General features: G+C 63.0%; 1 protein-coding gene across 3 annotated transcripts; it reads left to right on the top strand.

Moving 5' to 3' along the window:
* The first annotated feature begins 144 nt into the window (after nt 1-144).
* Nucleotides 145-19489, top strand: ZBTB7A (zinc finger and BTB domain containing 7A). Of its 3 annotated transcripts, XM_079915880.1 has the most exons (4): nt 145-322; nt 624-796; nt 10486-11762; nt 15674-19489. In XM_079915880.1, the coding sequence occupies exons 3-4, from the start codon at nt 10501-10503 to the stop codon at nt 16173-16175; spliced, it is 1764 nt and encodes a 587-aa protein (XP_079772006.1). In that variant the 5' UTR covers nt 145-322; nt 624-796; nt 10486-10500; the 3' UTR covers nt 16176-19489. The 3 variants fall into 3 exon arrangements, with proteins under 3 accessions (XP_079772006.1, XP_079772008.1, XP_079772007.1); XM_079915882.1 differs by lacking the exon at nt 145-322 and having other exon boundaries at nt 477-796; XM_079915881.1 differs by lacking the exons at nt 145-322; nt 624-796 and adding an exon at nt 1772-2043.
* Nucleotides 19490-20979: the final 1490 nt, after the last annotated feature.

The following is a 20979-nucleotide window of genomic DNA, read 5'->3' on the forward strand; positions in this document are numbered from 1 at the left end:
GAGGGCCGGCGCCAGGCCCGAGGTCTCCACCCCCTCGCGCCCCCCCTACCCCCAGCAGCCCGGGCAGCCGCGACCCACGCCCGCGTCTCTCCTCGCAGTGCGCACAGCCCTCCCCGCCCCCGCTGCCATCCTGCCACGCCCCAGGCGTCGGGGGCAAAGCCCGCGCCCCCCCGCACCCGCCTCTGCGCAGAGGCTGGGGGCCTGTTTATCTGGAGGCCCCCACCCCCTCCACCCCGGGGGGCCCGCTCCCCCCGCGCCCCGGGGAGCTCTGGGGCCAGATAAGCTGGCAGGCTGGCACGGCGCCGCGCAGCGGGGCGGAGAGGTCAGAGGAGGGGGGGGCGCGCCGGGGGCGGGCTGGACCCCCCCACCAACTTGACAAAACCTAATAACAGCCCGGTCTCCCCAGCGCAGCGGGCGAAGCCCCACGGGAGGGCAGAGACGTGGCAAGAGGGGACCTGCCGAGCCTGTTCTGGCCTCTGAGGCCGGGGTGGGGGGGGGGCGGGCTGGGCGTGGGGGGGCCGGCGGCTGCGGCACCTTTAAGACAAGGGAGGACCCCTCTTGCCCTCGGAGAAACCAGGAAGGGAGTCGCGAGCATCATACGGGGCTTTGGCTGTACTGTACAGTTACTGTAGGGGCAGTGACGCCGCCGCCGGAGCGAGGGAGCGACGAGGGGAGAGCCAGCGAGGGGAGAGCGAGACGCGGACCCCAGAGGCGAGCGGCCGAGGAGACCAGTCCCAACTCCGGGCCCCGGCCCCGCGCGCCCCGGCCCGGCCCGGCCCCGGCCCGGCCCCGCGAGGTAAGTCAGCGCCCGGCGTAGCCCCCAGCGCGGGGTGCAGGGCGGGGACGGGCCGGGGGCGCTGCGCCCACCCCTGCCCTCTCGGGAAGGGGCGATCCCGGGAGCCGGGGACGTCCCGCAAGTTTCAGAGGAGGGGGTGGTTGGCAGCTGCCCGGAGGCGGGAGGCGCCCTGGATCCCGAGGACGGGGAGGGGGCGCCGCCCGGGAGTGGGTATTGGGGGCGAAGTGCATGGGCTTGTGCGCCAGCCCCCCCCCTCCGTGCATGGTTTTTCGGGGCTCCCAGGCGCGCGGGGAGAGGGGGAGGGGAAGCGGGGCTGCATTGAGGGTGGGGGGAGCCGGCGTGGGGAGATAGGGGGGCGCGTCGCGTGCTAAGTTTGCAGCTGGGTACTGGGGGCGCTCTCGCCCCCCGGGGGCCTATTCGGTGCTGCGTGCATACGTTGGAGTTGGCCAGGATTGAGCTCCATGGGGGAGGGGGGGGAGGGGGCTGAAAAAACAGGGAGGGGGGCTTTGCAAAGGAGGGGGAAGGGGTGGGGTGTCCGGGTGGGCGGGCGCGGCCGCTCGGGCCTCTGGGTATCGTAGTTCCCCCGCGCTCGCGGCTGGCAGGTGGCAGGCGGATAGGACTACAAGTCCCAGGGTGCCCTGCGCTGGCGGTCCGCCGCGGCCCGCGGGTAGGGGCGGTGCGGAGGAGGGGCGGTGAGCGGCGGGCTGGAGAGCCAATGGGCGCGGGCCGATCGCGCGGCGCGGCTCGAGGGCGGGCCCTGCCGGCCAGAGGGCGGGGCCTGGAGCCGGGCTCCCCTTGCCGGGGGCCGGTGGCGGTCCCCGGCTTCCGGCTGCGCGGCCCGCGGGCCGGCCCCCTCCCCGCCCCGGGGCCCCTCCCCGCCTGGTTGTGTAACCGTCCCCAGCCCCCCTCCCGTCAGCCCCCCGCCCCGGGGGGGGGGGTCACCCACCCGGCGCTCCCCGGGGAGGGCGGCGGCCCGGGCGGCCGCGCGGCGCAGGCGAGCCCGGGGATGCGCGGCCTAGTGCAGGCTGGGCCCGGGCGTGGGGGAGGCGGGCGGGCGGACCCAGATCCGGGGTAATTTGCATCGCCCTCCCCCCAGCCCGGGTGGGGATTGGCCGCCGGCGGCGGGGGGTGGCGCGGGGCCAGGCTCACTGCCGCCTCCCGGCCCCTCGGAGGGAGCCAGCCCAGCCGCAGCCGCCGCCACCGCCGCCGCCGGGGCCGGGCCCCCTCGCCGCTGCCCCGGGAAGGAGGTAGGAGCCCCCCGCGCGGGCGGCGCGGTGGGGGCCCGCGGGCCGGGGCGGGGGCCGCGCACTGCGGCCGGGGCGGGGGAGGGGGCCGCTTCCTGCCCCCGCCCGGGCCTGACTCAGCCCTGGGCGGGGGGACCGGCCTGGCCCCTCGCCCTGCCCGCGCGGCCGTCCGGCCCCGGCCCCGGGGTAGGGAGCAGAGAGCACCCCTCTGCCCCGCCCGCGCCCCCAAAGCGCGTGACCCCGTCTCCTCTGGCCCGGACACCCCTCCTTCCCCTTGACGCCACCACCACGTGCGAACCCTGAGCCCGGGCAGAGGAGGGGGTGAACTGGTGGGATCCGGCCCCCTCCCTCGCTCTGCCTCCCTCCCCGGCCTAGGAACCGGCCCCCTCCCCCAGCCCCGGGCCTGGGAACCAGGCAGGGGCCTGAGCTGGGGCCGGTGCACCCCCCGGGGCCCAGGCCTTTGCGGGTCCTGGGAGGCACTGTCCGCGCTGGCTGGCCGGCGGTGAGGGAGTCCGGTGGACCGCGGCAAGAGACTGCTGTCCAACCAGGCCCGGGCACCCTGTGGGCACCCACTAAATGTTTGGGGAATGTAGCCAGCAGTTGGCGGGGTGGCAGGGGGAGGTAGGCAACTCCTCTCTCCCCCTAGCCAGGCGGCGGAAGTGAGAGAGGTGTTGGTGCCCCTCCACCGGGTGTGCCCACCTGGCTCACCCATGGGTGGCGGGCTTGCTTGGCTTCCCCCACCCCCCCTCCCTGCCAGCTGCCTCCCGGACCAGGGCCGGAGCAGGCCCGGCCGGAGAGGGCGTCCAGGATTCCATGTCAGCCCCCCACCCCCACCCCAACAGGGCCAGGGCGTAACCCTGAGTGTGCCGCTCCCACACTGGGGGGCCCTCCCCAGGACCAGCCGATCACTTCCTACTGGCAGAGCTGGTCTTGGGAGAGGTCCGGGGAGTCCAGGCTAGGCCCTGCTGCTGCCCAGGCCCCGGAGGCTCCAGGTAGGGGGGCATTCTCCCCCGAGGGCCACCCCGGGTGGGGCCTGGCACTTATCGGTTGGGCTCGGGGCTCTGTTTACCGCCAGCCATCGCTGTGGAGACGGGAGCCTAGGGGAGAAGGGGGGGCAGGAGCCAGTGGCTGGAAGAGCGAAGCCCTGGGATCCGCATGCCTAATGAAGGAAAGAGGAGCCAACGGGGACACTGAAATTTTAATTCGTGGGTCACTTTGGGGGGGTATTTATTATTCAGTTCTGATTGGCTGACTGGCTGCGTGGTGGCCAGTCAGCACCCTGGCCCGGGCGGGGAGCCACGCAACTCTCAGCAGAGGCCCTCGGCAGCGGGTGGCTGCGGGGAGCCCATGCACCCTTTTCTCTGTGTGAGAGACTGAGGCCCGGCAGTGCTCAGCCTTCGTCCACTGGGGAAGGTTCTCGAGGCAATAGCTATACCTTGTGCTGGCGTTTTTCCTTCCCTTCTTTTCCTTGGAACCCTCTGACCCATAAGCTGGTTGGGCTGGTGGAGGTCCCCGATGCCGTGCGAGGAAACTGAGACCAGGAGGGGAGGCCAGACGCTAGCGTGGGACCTCAGGGGCTTAGAGCAAGGCTCAGAGTGGTGCCCTATGGGGCAGGGAAGACTGAGGCCCTGGGGGAAGCAGAGAGCAGCCCAAGGTCACCCAGCCAGAGCTGGGTCTGACCCTTGTGGTCCTGCCTCCTAGTTTAGGACGCGTCCAAAGTCCTTTGTGTGTCACAGCCGAGGGGCGCCGGCCCACCTATCTTCCAGAGGGCTTGGAGGTTCACAGCAGGCACCTGTCTGCCAAATGGAGCCTTTGCCCCAAGAGGACAGTGAGGCTCAGAGAGGGGCAGCAAGGTGTCCAAGGTCACACAGCAGGGGCCTTAGCCTCCCTGCCTCCCAGTCTTCTGAGGCAGGCCCTTCCCACCCCATCTGAGCTGCAGCCCCGCCCCTTGGCACCTTGGCCCCTGGAGACTGGCAGGGCTCTGTGTTTTTACAACCCATTATTTCCGAGGAGACCCAGGTCACCTCCCAGAGCCAAGAGTCAGGGCCAACCCCTCTGAAGCAGAGCTGGCCCGAGGAGGGGGTCCACAGGGGTTTCAAATGCTGGCCCACTTGCTCTGTGACCTTGGACAAGCCCCATGGCCTTTTGGAGCCTGAGCATCCTTCTCTGTAAAATGAGGTGGTTGTGGGTTCCCCCCAGGTACTGCCTGCAGATCCACCTGTGTTCCCTTTCCTTGCTTCCCTCATGGAGGAAGCACCTGGGTCAGCTCAGGACACAGCAGGGATTCTGCTGGAGGGTGTGTGTGTGTGTGTGTGTGTGTGTGTCTGAGACACCCCCCCACCTGTCATCTTGTGCTCCAGGCACCTGATAGACCATAAACCACCCTGCAACAGCCCTGGGCAGTGGAGACCAGAGGAACAGGCTTGGGTGGGGGCCACCGTGGTCCAATCTCAGCCCAGCCCTCCGCTCCACCTGAGGTCCGCCTAGGGAGGTCACCTCCCTTCTGCCAACCTCGGTTTTGCCATCGATACAATGGGGAGATTACCTTTAGGCCAAAAGTGAGGATTTACTCAGTGATTCCCCAGGAATGTTTGTTGAGTGACTGCTGTGTGGTGTCAGGGCCTGGGGGAGCCCCTCCTGCATCTCTTTTCTGATGCCCTGAGTTCACAGGTGTCAGCTGGACTCCAGCCCTGCCCCAGGCTCCCTGTGTGACCTCAGGCAAACCTCTCCCTTTTCTGGGCTGTCACAGGGCAGCTCTGAGGGGGCGTGAGAATAAGCTGTCCTCCCCCCACCGAGGCCCCCAGGGTGGGGGGATTTAGTCCCCTGCTGGTACCTGGGGGCAGTGTGTGTGGTGGGAGAGGAGGGTAGAGCCCTGGCAGGACTAGTTAGTTTGGCCAGATGGAGCCAGACAGGTGACCCGTGTTCAAATCCAGCTCTGCTGTGTGACCCTGGGCAAGTTGCCTCAGTTTCCTGGCCTGTGAAGTGGGGCAGTGGTTACAGACCCTTCCTCCCAGAGCTATGAGCATTGCTGCTGAGGTGACCCAGACCAGGCTCCCGTCAAGCCCCGTTGAGGAACAGCCCCTGCCCTTGCGGCCTGAGTCCCGAGTCTTTGGAGCACCAAAGCGCGGAAGGCGCCCTGTGGAGAATCTGGCCAAAGGACCAGCCCCTCCATCTGTCCCCCCAGCAGGCTGTGGACGGCCACTTGGTGGAAGTGTCCTCACCCACGCCTTTCGGGTTTGACTGGAAAACAAGGCTCGGTCCCACCTCCCATCAGGATGTGTTTGATAGGAGGGAACTGGCTGAATTTGTAGGCATAGGACACTGGGGCCCCAGTGGGCCAAGCACCCCTTTGGGGTTTCCAGGCCGAGCAGTCCACCTGCTCAGGCTGTGGGTGAGGTTGGGGGTGGCACAGGCACCTCCAGGTGACAAGCTGGCCTCAGGGGAGGGAGGGAGCAGTCTGGATGGAAGTCACCCAGGCCTCTCCTGGGCATCTTGGATAAGCAGGTGCAGCCTGAGTTGAGGGCAGTGTAGGCACGGATGGGATTCTGTGAAGCCTGGCTTTGGTTACTCCCGGTGACAGGAAGCTTATTCCTTCCACTTCCACTGAAAATGGCTCTTTCTTCACAGGGCTTCCTCTTGGAAGCTGGTCTTGGTGTCGGGGCTGTACTTCCTGGCCCACGACAGCACTCAGAGCGTGGGAACAGGGTGGGCCTCAGCCCCACCCATGAGTTGGGGCTCAGATGGGATCCCCATGACCTCCTAGTCCCCACCCCCACCAGCCTCCACACACACACTTCCCACTGGGCCTGCAACCTTCCTGCCTCTGGCCCTTTAAGGCCCCGGGCAGGAAGCCCCTCCCCATTTAGGGCAATAAATGGACACATAAAATGGCCGAGGGCCTGTCTGCTGGTGTCTGGCCTGGAGGGAGGCCTGCGAGGACAGGCGGGCAGGGGGCAGGCTGACAGCTGGCAGCCAGCAGTCACCCTGAGCCGTTGGTGCCCCCCACCTCCTGATCAGGACGTTGCATTCCTGTCCCATTAAACCCCGGCCTCGGTACTGGGCCAGGCGGGGATTGGCACCAGGTCGGGGCGGGGTAACCCGTCAGGACCAACCTTGCAACACAGGCTGCCAGGCTGGGAGGGGGCGGGGGCGGCTGGGCACTGGCCTGGCAGCCGCACCTGGGCGCCAGACTTACTGTGTGACCTTGGGGCGGCCGCCCACCCTCTCTGGGCCTGGTTTCCCCCCCACACACATGATGGCTCAGCTTCCTCCTGGGGCTCACCACACACTTCCTTGGTACACAGTAGTTGGGGAGGGGGCTGGATTCCTGGAATGACGTTCAGAGGTGAAGTTCAAAGCCCCCAATCCACAAGGGAGGGGGTAAACAGCCTCATTGGGCCTTTGGGGACTGTCCCTGGCACACAGTAGGTCCTAGGCCAAAGTTTGCTAAGAGGATGAGAGTGGAACCCTTTGCCACTGTCACAACCCCCAAGGAAAATGAGGCACAGAGAGGTGCTTTTCTTGGCCCAGGTTCACCCAGCTTGGAAATGGAGGAGCCAGGATATGGACGCGGGCTGCTGTGGCAGGTAGTAGGTGTTAGAGGTCCCTTATATAGTTTCCTTTCATTCTCTCCCTGAGTTGTAGGGAGGGAGGCCTTAACCCCCTGTTAAGCTGCCCGCATCCCTGGACACTCCTCCAGGAAGGCGTCAGGTGGCAATTACCTACCTATCCACTGCTGGCCACCCCCTGAGGAGTGTGGGGGGGAGGAGGAGGCCCGGCCCCAACCCTCACCTTGCACCTGACCTTGGGGACTCTCTAGCCTCCTTCCCCTGCCCCTCTCCCAGGTGCCCACCGCTGAGCCTTTGTCCCTGCTGTTTCCCATGCTTAGGACACCTTTCCCACAATCCTAGGGTCCTTCCTGGGTGACACCTGCTGTTCCTGGGACCAAGTCAGGACGCTCCTGACCTCTCCCTGCATCCCCAGTGGTTGAGAGGTGTCAGCTCAGGCCGGCTCAAGTCAGAGCATCTGAGTCCCAGCCTGGCTGCCGGTCTGTTGTGTGACCTTGCCCTGGCCTTATCACCTCCCTGAGCCTCTCCTCATCTCTAAAGCCCAGGGTCCAGTTAGTTCTTGAAGGTTCCAGGGCACAGAGGAGGCCCCCTGGGAGGGCAAAAAGCAGGCCCGGGTCCTTGCTGCCTGCTGCAGCAAGTGACCCTAGGTTAGATTGGAGGTGGGACTGGCACGGTCCCCTGGTACTGGGTGTGCCTGCCAGCCAGGTGGGCGGGGCTGGGTGTGGGCTCTCCAGCACATAGCTCTTTGGTCTTTGGTTCCTCCTGTCGTTTGCTGCGCCCCTACCGCACACTGCCCAGGGGAGGCCGGGGGCGGGGGGTGGAGGGTGGCTTGGGAGCAGCCCAGAGGGAGGAGGGCGCCCCACCTCCAGCCCAGGAAGAGCCTGCTGAGACCTGCCCCTCGGCCAGCCGCCGAGTCAGCATCGAACGGCCCCGGAAATCCCATGGGGGCGAGTGTTGGGGTGGAGCTGTGATGAAACACGGGGCCCTGGGTGGGTGCGGGCCTGGGCTCAGGGGACCCTGGTCGTTGAGGGGGTGAGGCTTCCTGGAGGAGAGAATTTTCGTTGGCTCATTATTACCGAGGAAACTGCCACGTGTCGGGGCACCTACTAGGTGTCAGGTGCCAGCAGGGCCTCTTAGAGCCAGGAAGGGAGCCACAGGGGTCACCTGGTGAGCCGGTGCTGTGGCGCACAGTGGGTGCTCAGTAATAGGTGCTTTTTGCTGCCTGGACCCCACGTGACTTCCTTCTCCCACCTGGCAGGGTCTTCCTCTGCTTTCTTAGAGGGAGGGCCCTGAGAGGCCCCGGGTAGGGGGAGGGCAGTGGCCCCGGGCGTGGCAGGCAGGTGGCGTATGTTCCTGGAGAGAGGGCTGGGTCAGCTTAGTTTCCAGGGCCAGGGAAGGGGCTGTGGCTGGCTGGGAGGTGTCGGGGAGGGAGGGTTGGGGGACCCCCAGCCTCTCGCCTCTGTCAGCTCCTGGATCAGCCTTGCTGGGTGCCCTTGGCCTGGATTCTAGCTGTCTCTGGGCCTTGGTGTTCTCATCTGTAAATGGGGGTCATGCTACTTCCCTGGGGCTTTCCTTGGCTGGTATTGCCCCAGGCCCTGCCCTTTGGGGGAGGGTCTCAGATGATTATGTGCGGGAAATAGAGGCCCCAGCTGGGAAAGGACAGGGGGGCGGACCCTCAGACCCAGCCCAGACCCAAGGGCTGCCCCACACAACAGGCTCTTAGCATGTGGCCCGGCTCCTCCAGCTGGTGGAGATCCAGGCCCAGGGCTGGGTACATTGCCCCAGCCCAGGTTCAAGGCCGGAGCTTGCTCCTTCCCAGCCGGGTGGCTTCCAGCAAGTGGGAGCCTGGGCAGCCTCACGCTTGAAGTAAGGATGTGCCAGCGCCTGGCCCGGTGGGCTTGGTGCCGTTGGGAAGGCGGGGGTGGAGGGGCCGTGGCGAGGGGTGAGTCACCTGGACCAATTCAGGTCTCGACCTAGAGGCCCCAGGAGGACCCCTGAGGGGACACTGGCAAGCAGGGCCAGGGTGGCCATCTTGGCGCGTTGGTGGCCCGGATCAGAGGAGGGGCGAGGAGGGGCCGAGGCCGGTCTGATCCGGAGTCCCATCTGCCCACTCGCTCCCGGGGGCCCGGGGCCAGACGGCAGATGGTGGCAGGGGGTGGAAGCCGCCACAGGGGGCTCTGCCGAGGCTTCCCGTGGCCGAGCCTGGGGGGGGGTCGCGCCCCCATCCCCTTCCTCCTGCTCCCAGCAGCCACATCTGAGCCTGCCCCGCCACCCACCGCGGGCTGGCGGAACAGAGGCGGGAGCTAAGCAGCTGGTGCGGTCGGCGGGAAAGAGGGCGGGCGGCGGAGAGAGGCGTCCCGGGAAGTGCACTGGCCGCCTGCACGCCACACAAAGGCTTCTGTGTCGGCCCCAAGGCCTGGACCCCATTCGCAGGGCGGCCCTGGGTCGGGACAGGCCTACCCTGGCCTTAGGACTGACCAGACCAAGCCCAGCTCCCTTGCCGGGCCAGCCGCCTGTATCCCACTAGAGGCACAGTGGGAGGGATCTGTGTTAGAGCTGAGCTGGGTCACCCAGCTGGGGGTCCTGGGGTCTTTAGAGGCTGAGGAAGGCCCTGTTCAGGCCCTCTCCCCAGAGACATGCAGAGGCTCTGGCCTGAAAGCAGGCTGGCTGGGCCTGGAGGAATGTGGGTTTTGTTGGGTGGCTTGGGGCAGCCGGGGGCTCCCCGGAGAGGGTGGAGGGGTGGGGACAGAGCCAGAGGGTTGCACAAGCGCCCAAGTGGGTGGATGAGTCACAGCCCAGGGGAAGGCGGAAAATAGGAGGCAGGGGAGAGGGGCGGGACAGAGTCCCCCCCATGGCCCTGCTTTTCCAAAGGCTTCTGCCCATTTGACAGATGGGGAGACTGAGGCCCGGAGAGTGGCAGGGCCTCGTCCCGGGCTGAACAGTGCAAACAGGGTGGCCAGAAGGAGAGGGGCTGGCCAGGCAGGAGGTGGGCAGGAGGCCCCCTGGCCCCCCACTCCTCCTTGACAGGGTCAGCTTGAGTGGGCAGGGAGGAGCATCAGGCAGTGGCCTGGTTTCCCCCAGTTACTCACTGCGAGGGTTGAGCCACGTCCTAGGGGTTCCACAGGGCAGGAAGGGGTCTGTCCTGCAGAGTCACCGCCCCACCCCACCAGGGCACGCCCACGGCCCTGATGGCCCTGGCCAGGTCCCTGGGTCTTGGCCTTACCCCTTCCTGACTCAGAGCCCCCCAAGAGAACTGGGCCCGACCAGGAGGCAGGAGAGAAGGTTAGGGAGGCCGAGGGGCTAGGCAGGGATGGACGGCCATGCTGGTTGGATATTGGCTCTTGGGTCAGTTGCCCTGGGTTTGAGTTGAGGTGCAGCCATGGGCCCCTGGGACTCCCTGAGCCTGAGCCTCATTTTCTCACCTCTGCGGTGGAGACGGTGCTGCCTCTGGGACTGCTGGGCGCTCAGCCAGGGCAGCGCACGGTGGGTGCCTTATGTCACCGCTGTGGCCTCCTAGAGAGGGCATGGGCAGAATCCCGTGCTCAGATTCATTAGGAAACAACTTGTGTTGGGCATTTATTGAGCACCTTCTGTGTGCTCCCACGCCACTTCAAATTGTCCTTTGGACAGGCACTCCCCTCTCTCGTAAAGCCGGGAGGGGGGCCGGTGTTCATCTCTGAAGCACCCAGTTGGGTTTCGCCAACGTCCTCTCACTTTGATGATGCAGAACCAGCCATGGACCATCCTGATGCAGAGCTGGGGAAACCGAGGCTGGTGGGGGAGGTGGGGGCACTACTTTCTGAGGGCCTCGCAGCCCAGCCAGTGGGCCCGGCCCTCCCTGTCCCTCACGACCGCCCCTTCCTCCCCGGCGCTGCAGGTCTCGGCGCGGAAGATGGCCGGCGGCGTGGACGGCCCCATCGGGATCCCGTTCCCCGACCACAGCAGCGACATTCTGAGCGGACTCAACGAGCAGCGGACGCAGGGCCTGCTGTGCGACGTGGTGATCCTGGTGGAGGGCCGTGAGTTCCCCACGCACCGCTCGGTGCTGGCTGCCTGCAGCCAATACTTCAAGAAGCTGTTCACGTCGGGTGCCGTGGTGGACCAGCAGAACGTGTACGAGATCGACTTCGTCAGCGCCGAGGCGCTCACGGCCCTCATGGATTTCGCCTACACGGCCACGCTCACCGTCAGCACAGCCAACGTGGGCGACATCCTCAGCGCCGCCCGCCTGCTCGAGATCCCCGCCGTGAGCCACGTCTGCGCCGACCTCCTCGACCGGCAGATCCTGGCGGCCGATGCGGGTGCCGATGCCGGCCAGCTGGACCTCGTAGATCAAATTGATCAGCGAAACCTCCTTCGCGCCAAGGAGTACCTCGAGTTCTTCCAGAGCAACCCCATGAACAGCCTGCCTGCCGCCGCCGCCGCCGCCTCATTCCCATGGTCTGCCTTTGGCGCATCCGACGATGACCTGGACGCCACCAAGGAGGCCGTGGCCGCTGCCGTGGCCGCCGTGGCTGCCGGCGACTGCAATGGCTTGGACTTCTACGGGCCCGGCCCCCCAGCCGAGCGACCCCCGGCCGGGGACGGGGATGAGGGAGATAGCAACCCAGGTCTGTGGCCGGAGCGTGATGACGACGCCCCTGCTGGGGGCCTCTTCCCACCCCCCGTGGCCCAGCCGTCCACCGCCACACAGAACGGCCACTACGGCCGGGGCGGGGAGGAGGAGGCAGCCTCGCTGTCAGAGGCGGCCCCGGAGCCGGGCGACTCTCCGGGCTTCCTGTCGGGCACGGCCGAGGGCGAGGACGGGGACGGGGCCGACACGGACGGGCTGGCGGCCAGCACGCTGCTGCAGCAGATGATGTCGTCGGTGGGCCGGGCGGGAGCGGCGACGGCGGGGGACAGCGACGAGGAGTCACGGGCGGATGACAAGGGCGTCGTGGACTACTACCTGAAGTACTTCAGCGGCGCCCACGACGGCGACGTCTACCCGGCCTGGTCGCAGAAGGTGGAGAAGAAGATCCGGGCTAAGGCCTTCCAGAAGTGCCCCATCTGCGAGAAGGTCATCCAGGGCGCCGGCAAGCTGCCGCGGCACATCCGGACCCACACGGGCGAGAAGCCCTACGAGTGTAACATCTGCAAGGTCCGATTCACCAGGTGAGCCGGCGCCACCGCGGCGGGGGGCGTGGGGGAGGGGGGTGCTTCCTGGGGGCCCTTTGCCCCAAAAGCAGCCACACGGGGACCCCCTGCCCCGCCTGCGCGAGCACACTCACACCCTGCCTCCGCGTGCGAAAACAACACCGCGCCCTGCCCTGCAAGGGTGCCTTGTCCATCGGGGCACCCCCGACCCCCATGCGCCTGTCGAGAGAGCCTGGGTGGGTGGTGCCGCGCAGGCCCTAAACAAGGTGACCACTAGAACATAAAGCGTGCCAGGCGGTGCCGACCTGCGTGAGGCTGGAAGGAAGGGCCCAAGGAGTTGCTTTTCTTCCTTTTCCCTGGGTGGTTCTTCTCATCCCGACTGGAGCATTTGGGCCTTGGGAGAGGGTGACAGCCCCACTGGGAGCAGGGAGTTCTGGTCGTTAGGTAACTTTGAAGTCTTCCGTGAGCCCGGGGGACTTGCTTCATTCAGCCAACATTTATGGAGTGCCTGCTGGGTGCCAGGCCCTGTTCTAAAAGTGGAGGGACAAGCCAAAATCCCCGTGGGGGCGACGGAGCATGTGCGAGATAAAACCGCAGAACTGATAACACTAGTTGGTGGAAAGTGCCAGGGAGGAAAAGAGCAGAGAACAGGGTCGGGGTGTGGTTGTAGGTGCTGCCTTAAACAGGGAGGCTTCCCCGAGGACTGAGAGCTGAAGGAGGAGAAGGAGGGAGCCGTGGGGAGCGGGAAAGGGAGAGGCAGAGGGAAGAGCCAGTGCAAAGGCCCTGAGGCCAGTTCAGCTTAGGGACTCGCCACAACCAGTGGAGGGAAAAGGGCACGGGAGCCGTTGGGCTTGGTCCCTGGACAGGAGGAGTTTGAGGCCAGGCTGGGGGGATTTTGCGATCTGGTCTTAAGAGTCCAGAGGTGGCAGGCTGGGTCTTGTGGGCCAGCCCAGTGGGAGCGGGGGGCTGGTGTGTGGGGGCCTAGCCAGGCTGGGTGACTCAGCATCACCCCCTACCCTCACCAGCCCCGGGGTTCCCCAAGCCACACCCACCCAGGCCGAAGAAAGAGGCCATTGTCCCAGCTTCCCGGCCCTGCCCTGTGGGGACAGGATCTGGGAGCTGACCCCCGGACCAGCACCTGGGCCCCCTCCCCAGCAAGCCAGGAGAGGAGGGTGTGGCTGGGACTCCAGGGCCCAGGAGTGCCAGGCAGGGGTAAAGGGCACTGGCCGGGAGGCAGGCAGCCTGGTGGGTGGCCTGGCTCCCCCCCTTTGGTGAGATTGGGGTGCCGCTGGTCTTAGGGGCCTCCCTCTTGCTCCAGATGTGGAGATGGTGGACTGGGCTGGCTGTGGGTCCTGCCCTCAGGGGTCTTAGAGCCTGGGAGGAGCAGCCTGGTAGAGGCCCAGCAAGCCAGAGCCTGGAGAGGTGACACCTTCCCCCACGCCCCCACCCTCAGCCAGGCTCAGTTTCACCTTCTGGCCTGGAGCTCTCTTGGCCACCCCGCCCTCAACCCAGGGCTGATCCTGTTTGCCGTTCTAGGAAACTGAGGCATAGAGAGGGCCACCAGGCCAGGCCTCTTCCTCCCAGGTGCCCACCTGGCTCCTCTCTGCCCCCCAGGGCCCCAGCCCCCGCCCCTCCCTCCAGGCTGGGGAGCCCAGGGGCCCCTCTGAGTCACACTAGAGAGTTGAGTAAGCAGGGCCTGTGGCGGCCGGGGCTATAATTACCCAGGCCGGGGCTTGAAGTGATGAAACTGGGGCTTCCTCCACCCCCACCCCACATTGGGACAGCCCCCAACCCTCTGTGCAACTCAGGGCAAGTCACTTCCCCTCTCTGAGCCTCCAAGCCTCAGCTAGGGACATCTCTGTACAGTGCTAGAACAATCCGAGTCCCTCCTGTTCCCTCCGTGACCTGGCCCCAGGGTCTGAGTGGGACAACTGGGAGACCATGTTAGCCGGCTCCTAGGAGGCGGGGTAGGCGGTGGCGGGAAGCGCCTGGCCATTGCCATCCTCTTTCTGGTAACAGCTCAAGTTAATCCAGGGAGCGATGAGTTTATTGTGGCCCAGGTTCTGCTGGCTCACGTGGGGGTATAACGGGGCCAGAGAATAGGCAGGGGGTCTGGTTGCAAAGGTCCAGGTCTTGATCCTCAGAACAGTAAGAAGCCATAGAAGTTAGGCCAAGCAGGGACACCAGCTCTGTGGGAAGTGCCAGAGGGAGGGACTTGGGACTGAAAGAGCCTGGGGGGAGGAGGGTGCAGGCCTTTGTCTCGGGGTTGGGAAAGATTTCCTGGAGGAGGAGGGGCATTTCCAGTGGGGCTTTGAAGGATGAGTAGGAGTTTATTAGTCCTGGCACTGAAGAAGCTCTCAGTCTGGTGGGCATCAGAAGGGAGAGACCCTGAGTGACTCAGTGGAGCATAAGAGTCTGCAGCAAGGAGCAGGTCAGATTCTACCCAGAGCTCTGGAGACCCAGGTCCCTGCCCCTGCCTTGTGGATTCCAGGCAGGAATCCACCCACATCACTATGGACCAGCATAGTACAATAGAAATATCATGTGAGCCACCTCCGTGACTCTACATTTTCTGGCAGCCACATTTTTAAAAAGTGAAAGAAACAGGTGAAAGTAATTTTAATCATATTTTTACATAGTCCATTAGTTCTATTTCAATATGTGATCAATAAGCAAAATTATAAATGAGATATTGTACAGTACATTGAGCAAATGAAGTCTTCAGAATCTGGGGTGCCTTTTGCACTTCTTACGCATCTCACCTTGGACCAGCCACATTTCAAGGGCTCAAGGGGACAGAGCAACACCTGGGCCATAGCCTCCCCAGAGCTGATATGGTGACCAGCTTTGTGGGCCAAAGGCCCCAGGCTGAGCCAGGTCCACACAGTTCCCTGTGGGTGAGATGGGCATGGAGGGGCCCTGGAATCACACCCAGTCCCTGTTTTCAGGGCTCACAGTCCAGTCAGGGAGACAGATGAGAAACAAAGGCGGTGGCATGAGGGACCGGGGTTGAGGGAGTCTGGGAGGGCCTCTCTGAGGAGATCACGTTTGGGCTGAAATTCAACTGTGAAGATCTGGGAGGGAAAAAAGTGCTCCAGGTAGCCAGAACAGCATGTTTAAAGGCCCTGAGGCAGGCTCCTTGTTATCAGCGTGTTGGGGTGACAGCCAGGAAGCCAGTGTGGCCAGAGCAGAGGGAGGCAGAGGTGAGGGGAGATCTGGCAGGAACTGGGGGTAGGGGGTGGGGTCCCTGGGGTGGGGACTTGGTTACTACTGTGACCAGCTGCTCTGGATTTTCAGTGACTGAGGGGTTTCCCAGGACACAGAACTTTCAGTGCTAAAGCCAGGACAGCTTAACCCTCTCTGTTACCAAATACTCCGGCATTCCTCCTTGTTCCTTGTAGCATTTTCAGCACCTGGAACGGGGTCTGCTATGCAGCAGGTGCTCAGTAAATGCCTGTAGTGTGAAGCCATGCACCTGCCACTGGGCAGAGCCCCAGGTGGGAGGGAGGCCTGTTATCTTCCTCCTCCTATGCATAAGAAAAGGGTTTCAGTGGGACTTCCCTGGTGGTCCAGTGGTTAAGACTCTGCGCTTCCACTGCAGGGGGCATGGATTTGATTCCCTGGTGGGGGAACTAAGATCCCGCAGTGCGGCCAAAAGAAAAACTGGGTTTCAGAGAGGTTCAGCCATTTCCCCGTGGCCACACAGCGAGCGGGGTCCAAGACCCTTTTCACACCTTAGTGGGTTCCTTGGTGCTGTTCTCAGAATGGGGACCCGCACCCCCTTTCCCCGCAAAACGGGGGCGCCCCTGCCGCAGCCCACCTTTCCGCAAGGGTCCCGGTTTCCCCGCGCCGAGGCTGGCGGGGACGGGGGGCTTCCATCCTGGGCATGGGCCCGGCCGGGCGCCAGCTGACCCTCGGCCCGTCCACAGGCAGGACAAGCTCAAGGTGCACATGAGGAAGCACACGGGCGAGAAGCCGTACCTGTGCCAGCAGTGCGGGGCGGCGTTCGCGCACAACTACGACCTGAAGAACCACATGCGCGTCCACACTGGCCTGCGCCCCTACCAGTGCGACAGCTGCTGCAAGACGTTCGTGCGCTCCGACCACCTGCACAGACACCTCAAGAAGGACGGCTGCAACGGCGTGCCCTCACGCCGCGGCCGCAAGCCCCGGGTGCGGGGTGGCGGGCTTGGGGGGCCCGACCCCGCCCCCGCCCCGGGGGCCCCTGTGCCGCCCGGCGCCCCTGCCCCGCCCGGGTCGCCGGATGCGCGGCGCAATGGCCAGGAGAAGCACTTTAAGGACGAGGACGAGGATGAGGACGAGGCCAGCCCTGACGGCCTGGGCAGGTTGAATGTAGCGGGCGCCGCTGGGGGAGGCGACGGGGGCGCCGGGGCCACCGCCGATGGCAGCTTCGCGGCCGGACTCGCTTGAAAACCAAAAAAAGAGAAAACAGAAACCCGAGAAAGAGAGAGAGAGAGAGCAAATCACCCACCACCCCCAAAAAACACAAAAAAAGAAATCTATCTATATACAGATATCTATATCTATATATATATATATATACAGATATATATATATGAAGCGTCACAGAATCTAGGGTAGTGCTTTTCTCAGATTTTTCTCCTTCATGATGTTCTCTCCCTCCACGGGGACCCTCGCCCCCCCCACCCCCAGCCCCGCTTGCCCCCCACCCCGTTGATGGCTTTCGGGGCTCAGCTTGGGGTTTTTGTGGGATACGAGGGTTCTGAGCTCCCCGGGCGCCCCGCGGTTCGGGGTCTGGGGTCCCATCGGAGGCCCGATCAGGGCCCCAGGTCCCAGCAGGGGTGAGGGTGGTCACGGGGGCGTGGGCCGGGGATGGCGGGGGAGGGGGGGGCTTTTCTTTTCCTTGCCCTGCCCCGCCCCCGCTGATTTCTAGAGTCTTTTGAGATAAGACCTTAAAAATGATTTGTGTCCGCTGTGAGCGGACGTTAAAACGGCCCCATCCGCACCCCCACCCTCCTTCCTCAGGGCACTTCCGAAGTGGGGGTCTCCCCCTCCGTCTCCCCACCTGCCTCCCTGCCTCCCGTCCCTGCCTGTGGTCCCCCGGATCTCCTGGCCACCGCGACACAAATCTATTTATTTCCAGGCGTGGAGAAAGGGGAGAAGACGGGGAAGGGGGGGGAGGGCACCAGGGTGACTCCCCAAGGGCCCCCGCCGCCTTCCTTCACGGCACTTACAACCCGGCGGGACCTGCGGGCCGCCACTCGGTGCCCCTGCCACCCCCGTCTTGGTCCTCCGACCCAGGCCCACCCCAGACCCCATGAGACGTTTGGAGATTCGAAACTTTTTGTCTTCACCCTCTCCCCTTCCCCTAGCCCTGTCCCGATTTTTAAAAGCACTTTTTAGATTTTTTTTTCTCTTTTCCTCCTTAAAAACAAAATTTATATATAGATATATATATATATAAAATATACTTTTCCTCAGAGGAGCAGGCGACTGTGGGGTGAGAGAGCCAAGAGCAGAGGGAACGCAGGGTCTCACGGTGGCAGGGATGTGGGGAGCGAGAGTGTCCAGAAGTTCCAATGTCACAAAAGCAATAAAAACAAGATTTTACAAAAATGAAAGGAAAAAAAAAAAAAAAACAACAAGACAACCAACCACAAATAGAAGTCTTGGCACTTTGTAACAGAACGGGTACTACACTTTATCTTAATTCTTAATTTAAAAACATGTTTACAAGTTGCAACCAACTTCTATGAAAAGTCAAAAAGACAAAAAAAAAAATAAGAGCGAGAGAGCGAGCGAGAGAGAGAGAGCGAGAGAGAGCAAACAGAAATTCCTAAAAGTCGATTTATTTTTGTACAAAATAATAAAAAAAGAAACCCACCACAGACGTAGAATCCACTTCTGTTCCCCGAGGTGAGAAGGGGGTCAGGAAGTCACGGGTGAGGGCGAAGCCTTCTGAGGTATTTGTGCTTTACCATGGGGGCTCGCCTTGCAGGCAGGACTGCGGGGTTTTTGTGTTTCTGCCGTGTCCCCCCCACCCCGCCCAGCACCTCCCCGCCCCATTCTGTCCCTTTTTGGGTTCTGATTTGGAGACGTCTCCTCACCTGCTAGCCATACAGTGGCCACCCGTGTCCGCGGGGACCCTCCTTACCGACTCCCCAGCTCAGGGATGGGCCCGAGAGAGGGCTGGCCTTCCAACCAGCCGGAGCAATCCCGTCTCCCTGCCCTTGTCCCCCGACCCTTGCTGTCCCCCCACCCTCCAACATGGCCGCCCTTCCTTGTGGCCACCGAGGAGCTGCCATCTTGGATACACCATCCCCACCGAGGTGGGTGACAGGGGGCCTCACCTCCAGGGCCTTACTCCACCCCCCACTGCACCCCTCTTTTTACTCAAAGGCACTGACTGTAACCTGGGGGCTGGCACCCGCCTCCCCCCAGCCTCTGGCTCCCCAAAGGCCCGGCATTGACCGAGCCACAGGCCACGGACTGGGGCCAGGGCTGGGGAGGCCGTGTCGCCAGAGGCCGGGGCACCCTCCTCCCCCCCACCCATCCCCCGTCGCATATGCAACCCTAGCGTGGGGCCCTGTAAATAGACGCTCTGCTGAGCGGAGACCCTTCCTCGTCAAAAGCCGGAGGTGCGGGGGGTGTCCCCGCTCCCCGCCTCTAGCTGCTGGCCCGTCACCCCGTGCCCCTTGGTTCTGTGACAGACCCCATCTCTTTCTTGTTTTTAAAGGGAAGCTTTTAAAGAAGGCAACTTTCATCATTGTTTCTACAGGACAGTTTTTTTGTTTCCTCCTGCTCCCCCCACCCCTGAGCCTGTCAGCCCCCCAGATGTCTCAGGACCCCCCCTCCTGAGGGGGGTGGCAGGGGAGCCCAGGGCCGGGTGGCCCCGCCCACACCCCAGCATCGTGGGGCGAGCTCTCTCAGAGAACAACCCGTGCAAGCTGAACAGGGAGCTCGAGTGCCCAGGCTAGGGGGACCTGCACCCCTACCCCATCCCAGAGAGGTTCCCTGAAGGGACAGCCCTCTCCCCCACTACCCACACACCCCCTCGCAATAAAACCAACTGAAAAATCACAGCTGTCGTCCTGGCCGGGTGGGGGGAGACCAGGCTTGGGGGATTAAGGCCTCTGGGACTACAGCGGGGGCAAGGGCTGAACCCCCGCCGAGCACACTTTAACACAAACCTCCTCGGGAATTGCACTAAACCCCTACCCCTAGCTCTGCGCTCAGCTTCTGCCAGCCTTGCCCACCCACTCCGCCTTAACCCCTCTCCTGCTGCCCACCAGCCCATCCCCGGGGGCCGCAGCATCTGCATGGGCCCAGAGCCGGGACCCCCGCCCTCCCAGCCCAGGCCCTGCCCCCCAACTCCGCGCAATCACATACTGTATATAGACGTGGATCAATTTTATTTTTATTCTTTAAATTAAGGTCGTGATAAAGTGTTGCCAAAGATACTGCTGAATTCTCGCGTTTCAGGAAACAAACAAAAAAAAAATTTTGAGGGGGAACGTGCTGACTGGTCAGAAAGGACAGAGCAAAAAGTTTTTTTGTTTGGTTGTTTGGGTTTTTTTTTTGTGGTTTCTTTTTTTGGGGTGTTTTTTTTTTTTAACTGCCTGGTACAAAAAAAAAAAAGAAAAAAAGAAAAACAGCGAAATTGTTATTTCCATCATCTTGGTGAAGCTGCGTGAATGTGTGTGTGCGCTTGTGTATGAGTGAGGTCCAGGCGGGGGGAACTCCAGGAGGGGGCTCCGGCAGGGGTGGGGGGGAGGGCGTCCTGGGACGACGGCGGTGGGCCAGCAGGATGGTGGGGGCCGGAGCCCTCACCTGGAGCGGTCGCCAGCCTGCAGGACCCGGGAGAGAGAGATTAGCACCCTTGCTGCTGCCCCCTGGCTAGCCCCCTCACCTTGATCCCCACCCCGCCTTTTGAGATTAGGAGAAAAAAAAAAAGGCAAAAAAATACAAACCTTAAAAACCAGTGAATGTAAAGTGCCGGACCAGGCCCAGCCTGACAAGAGTTTGAGTCTGGACCTGTGCCCAGCTGGGCTCCCCTGGGCCATACCAAAGTCTGCCCCCCGTGGGCGGCTCGCCCAGGAGACCCCTCATGGCTATCCTGTCTTGTCACCCTGTTTGTACGTGGCTGTCCCTTTGCTTCCTTCCAAGGGGGAGGGGGTCTTAGGTAGGGGGGAGGGGTCCCCCAGCCCCTTCAAGAGTGTTCTGGGGAGTCTTTGCACTACTGAGACCCATTGTCCGTGGAGGGAACGGCCTCGTGGCATGTGATGGGACAGAAGAGGCAGGGGCTCCTCCAGGACCAAGGCAGTCCAGGCAGCCAGGATTGTAGGCGGCAAGAAACGAGAGTGAAAGGAAAAGCAGGAGAAAAAAAGTAAAAAATCAATAAAAAAAAAAAAGCAAAAATCCTATTTTTTGAGAAAGAAAGATATTTATATTTGCAGTTTTATTTTAAAAAAGTTATTTAAGCTGAGGAAGCAGCCTTCCTGGAGTGGGGATGTTGGCTGGCGCAGGACGGGTCAGGGCCTGGGGCTCGGGCACCCCAGGAGCCATAACCTCAGAGTAAGACTAGCTCGCACTAAATATATAGATTTACACGGGGGGTGGGGGGGCAGGGCAGGAGATGGAGGGGGCTGGGGAGACCTCCATCGCCTGGCTGGGGCTGCCTGAAGGCTGTGGCCAGGGGTCCCAATGCCCAGGGTCCCCCCTGCCCCACCCGGGCCCAGACATGAGGTGCCTTGGACTTTGGGGGGCCAGGCCTGGTGGAGGGGGGCAGGGGTGGCGCCCACCGGGGGCACAGAGCACAGAGCAGACATTCCATAGACTGTATTTGAGAGTCTTTATAAAGTGTGGGAGATTTAAAAAAAAAATTGATAAAAATGCACTTTTGGGGGGTGGGGAGGGAGAAGCTTTAAAAGTAATAAAAGAAACAAAAAAACAAAAACAAAAAGACAAAAGATGATGAAAAACCAGACAAAAAAAAAATCATTTTTCTTGTACATAAAAAAACCACTAAACGCAGCCTGTTACGACCGCTGCTGCCTCATTTGCCTGATTTTGATGTTCTTTGTGTTTTGTTGGGGCGGGGTGGGGGAGGCTGGGAGCGGGGATGGAGGGTTTGGGGGGCCCCTTCCCTGTGGGCTGGGCCCCTTGTCAACACCACTCCGGGCCCCCCTACTTGGGTTCCAGGGAGAGGACTTCAAACTCAGTCTGACCCTTCCTACCAGGCCTGGGAGGCAGG

The sequence above is a fragment of the Stenella coeruleoalba genome, assembly GCF_951394435.1.
Source record: "Stenella coeruleoalba genome assembly, chromosome: 3".
Taxonomy (NCBI): Eukaryota; Metazoa; Chordata; class Mammalia; order Artiodactyla; family Delphinidae; genus Stenella; species Stenella coeruleoalba.

What these genes read in the sequence shown, in the direction of transcription:
- ZBTB7A (XM_079915880.1), top strand. Translation starts at nt 10,501, where the DNA reads ATGGCCGGCGGCGTGGACGGCCCCATCGGGATCCCGTTCCCCGACCAC. An exon ending in TGCAAGGTCCGATTCACCAG is followed by an intron (nt 11,763 to 15,673) that starts GTGAGCCGGCGC and finishes GCCCGTCCACAG; the next exon opens with GCAGGACAAGCTCAAGGTGC.